This window comes from Triticum aestivum, chromosome 4B (genome assembly GCF_018294505.1).
Source record: "Triticum aestivum cultivar Chinese Spring chromosome 4B, IWGSC CS RefSeq v2.1, whole genome shotgun sequence".
Lineage (NCBI taxonomy): Eukaryota > Viridiplantae > Streptophyta > Magnoliopsida > Poales > Poaceae > Triticum > Triticum aestivum.
In genome coordinates this window covers 288,725,254-288,731,016 of record NC_057804.1, presented here as the reverse complement: position 1 = coordinate 288,731,016, position 5,763 = coordinate 288,725,254, and the positions used below count along the sequence as shown (strand labels likewise).

The 5,763-nt window shown below is 52.3% G+C and overlaps 1 protein-coding gene across 1 annotated transcript; it reads right to left on the bottom strand.

Annotated features, from left to right (window-relative positions):
* Window positions 1-1,874: 1,874 nt before the first annotated feature.
* On the bottom strand, window positions 1,875-4,829 carry LOC123094782 (transcription termination factor MTEF1, chloroplastic-like). The gene is made up of 2 exons (XM_044516688.1): window positions 4,193-4,829; window positions 1,875-2,460 (listed from the first exon to the last, which is right to left on the bottom strand). The coding sequence occupies exons 1-2, from the start codon at window positions 4,827-4,829 to the stop codon at window positions 2,144-2,146; spliced, it is 954 nt and encodes a 317-aa protein (XP_044372623.1). The 3' UTR covers window positions 1,875-2,143.
* Window positions 4,830-5,763: the final 934 nt, after the last annotated feature.

The following is a 5,763-nucleotide window of genomic DNA, read 5'->3' as shown; positions in this document are numbered from 1 at the left end:
GTCCGAAAGTATAGAGTTTAGGATAATGGCTATAAGAATGTGACGGTAAGGGCGAAACTGGAACGTCCAACACTATTGATAATGAGGGGAGGAGGATGTGGGACGTTATTTGGAAGGCCAAAGTCCCACAAAAAATAAGAATTTTTGCCTGGCGAGCCGCGTCCAATAGTTTGGCGACCCAGGTAAACAGAGTTGCTCATCACCAAACAGTGTCAGATATGTGTACTATTTGTGGTGTGGAGGAAGAAAGTATCTTTCATTGCCTGGTGACTTGTCCTAAGGCGTGTGCTCTCCGTTTTGCCATGAGAGATGTGTGGAATATTCCTGGAGAGGAGTTCTTCAGATGTACGGGGCCAGACTGGTTTCTTATTCTGCTTGACCAATTGGGGTCACCGGTTCGCGAGCAAGTTTTATTCATATTTTGGAGAGCTTGGCACCTGAGGAATGATCTGATCTTTGGAAGGGGGAAAGAGTCTTTATCTTCTTCTGCTATATTTGTGGAAAATTACTGGAAATCTTTTACAGCGACAAATGCCTATGTGCAAGTTGTCATGAGCAATAAAGGTAAAGGGGTGGTTGACAAGTGGAGGTATGCTACTCCACCCGCAATTGGTCACCGAGTTTGGGAGCCCCCGGATCCTGAGTATATTAAGATTAATGTTGATCCAAGTTTTGTGGAGAGCATGAGATCTGCTAGTGTTGGAGTTGTTGTCAGGAATGACCTGGGCGAAGTATTGGACTCATCATGGGATTTTATCCGCTCCTGTACTTGTGTGGATGAAGCGAAACTTCGTGCGGCCCTTGCCGGGTTATACATAGGTATTACACTTCACAAACCATTTATTCTGGAAACTGATTACGCTTTTGTTGTTTCTTGTCTGGCTAGAGATTCCATTGACATGTCTTCGTTGGCGGACCTGAAAATGGAGGCGTTGAGCGTATCAAAACTCATAAAGGATTTTAAGATCACGAAGATTGATAGGCGGGCAAATAGGGTGGCGCACGAGATTGCAAAATTCAGTTTTGACAGTAGATCTGAGGGCCTTTTATGTAATAGTGTTCCGCCATGTGTAACTGCTTTTGTAATGAACGATTGTAAGAACCTTAATTTACCAAAGTAATATATGGGGGTTTTCAAAAAAAATGTGACTCGGTGACTCTGGTGTATATGGGTTTGGTGAGTCCAGGTTTAACTTTTGGTTTGTCATATAGAGGAATCGTGATAAATGATGTGAGGCATTAGGAGCTTGACCTTTAAGTAATTTGAGCAAGAAACTCATTATCTCAACCTCATCCCCTTTTAGTAATATTAGCATACTTGTGGACTCAATATGATCTTGAATCACTTAAATATAAAATGAAGTTTTAAGGCATTAACCAACACTTGTCTTAGCATTTTGAGGGGTCTATTTTCACATGCCATTATTGTACCTAAATTAAACTTTCCTGAAATATTCCTGAATAGGCATTAGTTTAATAAATATATATTATTATGAATTTCTAAAACCACACAGAGATTAGATGCACTTTCATCACTTGACAACACCAGGTCGACCAATCAAACCCCGAATGCCGAGATTCGGGAATCTCTGTCCTTCACGAACGAGCACCAAAAGCAACGTGCCCCGGCCCCACGAGGAGCGTAGCCACCGATCCTATCAACAAGCGCGACCCCATCGGCCGCCCTGAGGCAACTCTAGTCGGCCATTTTCCTGTCCTCATAGGGAATAGGTCCAGGTCCCGTCCTCATAGGAACCTATCGACAAGCGCGAGCTGATCAGCCCACTTGGAACAAGCCTGGTCATGTATTCTGATGTCCCACACAACAAGCGAAGCCTGGTAGCGCCAACCACCCTTTAAATGACACCAAGAACAAAGCAAGACTGTCTACATTCCCCGTGAAACGGCAAGGATCTTCAACGTACAAACAGATCAGCGTGTAATGCATGTCAAAGGGTATTGCCCTACAGCCTACAACTATTGAACTATAAAGCCATCTATTGTCAAAAAAGTTTTGAACTATAAGGCCATCCCTTGATGATTGATTGATTAACAAGAGAGTCCAACCAGATGGTATCATACTTACAGATCACATGTAGTTATGCACAGCTTGCAACATCCAAGATCGCCCACTATTGTATTACTAATAATGCACATAGCGGTATGATGCCACGATCGCGTCGTCACGTTTCGCCTTCTCTACCACTGCGCCGACGCCGGCGCCGTCGCCATCCACCCAATAGGCGTGCCAAAGGGGAGACCGCCGCCGTGGCGGCGTGGAGCCGACGCAGCCCGCGAGGCAGTCCTCGAACTTGGGCTCCCCAGGCCGGAGCAAGGTGGGCAGCGGCATCCTCACGCCGCGCGCAGTGCAGGCCTCGTGGTGCGTCGCGATGCGCGTGTCGAGCGCGTAGGAGAAGTACTCCAGGAAGTCGAAGAGCTCGTCGGCGTCTGTTAGGAGCCCTCCTAACAGGACAGCCCATCCGTGGACAGCATATGGGCTGAGCTGGGCTGTGCACACGTTGAATCGTTGCCAGCTATAAGTAAGTGGAGAGGAGGCAACGAGGAGGGTATCCAGTGGATCAACGAAACCCGGCGGCGGATCAACGAAAATAGAGGGCTTACGGTGATAGGAACCAACATTGTTCTGTTGCAAAGACCATAAACACAAGGGCTCGATAGAGGTTATCCGGATGCAGTGTACATTGTAATTGCCCACAAGTTCTCCAGCGTGACATGATTCCATAGGAAAGGTGCTACTAGTCATATCAAGCAATTGGACAAACTGGAATGGATGTGCCCTGAATGTCCATGTATGAAGGCCATGAACAATAGTAGTCACCGAGAAGTTCCAATGGGCAACACTAGAATGACAGACCTCTGATGGCACACTGACTGCAAATGATGGCCACGGAATGGGTCGAGTCTCCATTCCCTCTACAATACGAGTTGTCCGCAATGATGGCCATGGCATCGGCCATAGCAGCAGGCCCTGGTGGCTTGTGTGCGGCGAGATGTCCAAGTCATGCTTCCGGAACGGCTGCATCGAATTGACAGTTTTGGTAGCAGGACAAACAAGGTCGACGACGAGCTCATGTGTGGCTGCTGGGAGTAGCGATGCCGTCGTGACTCGAGATGGGAACGAAGTGGCACCAACTTGGTTGGAGCTTTTCGTCGAACAGGGGAAAGGCGCCATGCCGATGTAGACAGGGGACGCTCTGCGGGAGACAACAAGGACCTCATGGACCTTGTTGGTGGGGAAGGAGACGCTTGAGAGGACGGCAAGCTCGAGGGCGACGTCTGGAGTGGCCGCCACGAGTGTGTACTCGTCCGGTCCTGCAATAGCGACGCCGCAGGTGCTGTCGGCGACGGACTTACATGACGGAACCTGGACGTGGAGCGGCAGGTTGATGCTGGCCATCACAGGAATGGTGAGGGCGCCGAACTTGTCGCCGAGGTCGACGATGGACTCATGGTAGACGGTGGTGACCTTGTCGACGCTGTTGGTGGCGACAACTTGGTTCAAGCCATCCGTCGAACAGGTGATGTGCGCCATCACGATGCAAGCAGGGGGTGTGTCGTGGATGACCTCGAGCACTTCCTGGGGCTTGGTGGTGGAGCCGGAGACATCGAGCACGGGCGTTGGTGAGGCTTCCGTCGTGGTTGAGGCCGCCGGATCGACAAGCAAGGTGACCATGGGAGGGTCACCCACTCGTGCAACACCGAACACGGCGCTCATCTCCTCCGCCCTCACGCATAATCTCTCGAGATACCACAACAACTGCTCCTTGGCAGACATGGCATCCCACTCCGGTGGCAAGTCGGCAGGCATGGCGTCGTCGCCGGTGAAACGAATGAATCGGTGTGGAAGAAAAATTGGGGAAAATTTGGGTGGTGGACTGGCTCTGATACCAGATGTTAGGGACACACTAAGGATCTCTTGATTACTCACTACACATAGAGGATTGGATTACAGAGTAGCCATTACAAGGAACTGGGAAAGAGGAAGGGAGAGAGCTGGAGGTAGGAGAAGAGCCGCCGCCGCCGGGTTCCGTTGATCCACTGGATACCCTCCTCATTGCCTCCTCTCCACTTACTTATAGCTGGCAACGATTCAACGTGTGCACAGCCCAGCCCAGCCCATATGCTGTCCACGGATGGGCTCGCTTGTTAGGAGGGCTCCTAACAGCGTCGCGGCCCATGACGCCCAGAAGGTACTCAGCCTTGGGCCGCATGTTGCCGTCAATGCCGTAGTAGAATAGCGCCGGGAAGCGGCGTGCCATGGAGCACGCGGCGGGGGAGGGGAGGCCCAGCGACTCGAGGAACTCGATCCGCGGGAGCAGCTTGTCCTCCACGGAGAAGGAGAGCAGGTCGGCACGGCGGTGGAGGTCGGGCACGCCAAGCGCCCAGAGGAAGTAGAGCGTCGGCCGGAGACGCGCCGCGGCGGAGGACACGAGCAGGCGTGGGCGTCCCCTCAGCACGCGCGGCAGCTCCTCGGTGGGCACTCCGGCCTCGTCGGTCAGGAACCGCAGCGCGGCCGTGATGGTCTCGACGGGCACGGACATCAGCTCGGGGCACATCCCCGCCGCGCGTCGGAGATCCTCCGGGCGCATGCCCGCCTCGAGCAGGACAGCTGCGGCGTCTGCGGCCACATGTGGCGACGGTAGCACGTGCTCTAGGGCAGGCGCCGGCGCCGGCGCCGTCGCGGGCGGCAACCCAGGGACAGCGAGGCTGCTGCTCGGTCTGGACCTTAGCGCGACGGCGACGATGCGGAGGCGGCGGGTTGCCACCGGCCTCGAGAGGCGGCCGTGGCGCAACAGGAGTTCTTCCATGGCCGAACCCTCGCCACTGAGTGAGGTGAGAGCAGCTGTGGCAGAGTTTGGAGTGGGCGAGCGTGCTGAACTGAGACGGATTTGGCGGTTTAGTGGCGAGGAAAAGGATAAGGGGGTGGGTGGGCCAAGGCGAGCGCGGGCAGGAGGATAGGGGGGCGGAACGGGGAGGGGTGATTGGGCCAGGTGTGATCTCCAGGATTTTTCGTCGCCGGAGAGAACGTGGGGGCGCGCGTGCACTGCAGGGAGCGTTGGTTCCTGTTCCGCGCCTTATGCGCCTGATTCTGCCAAATTCTATTCGGCGCCTTAAGCGCCGAATACAGTGCATTTGGTACAGGGCGCATACCCCTCCGGCGCGCTTCGTTGGATAACGGGTTGGCTCATCCCGCTTCCTTCCATCTTTTTGTTCTATTTTCTATAAACTGCAAAAAGAGCGTGCTTGGCAGGATTCGAACCCGCGAAGTTCTTGTAAATAGTACCACACCACAACCAACCCGACCACAGACCTTACGTGTAAATAGATAGTCAGATCCCACACATACCAAGCATTTCAATAACATACACACAATATGCTCGATATGTGCAAATACAACATGGCATCACAACATGACTCTACAACTCACATATTTTATTCATTAGGCTCCGAGGAGCGAGATATTACAAACATGGGTCTCATGACCCAACATTCAGAGCATACAAGTCAAAGCACATGCGGAAGCTTAACATGTCTGAGTACAGACATCTACAAAAGAAAAAGGTTGAGAAGCCTGACTATCTACTAGATCCTGCCGAGGGCACAAGATCGTAGCTGAGGTAACAAGCTAAACGTCGAAGTCCACGTGGAACTACTAGTGAGACTGAAGTCTCTCTGCAAAAACACAAAATAGGTAAACGTGAGTACAAATATACCCAGCAAGACTTACATCAGAACTATCTA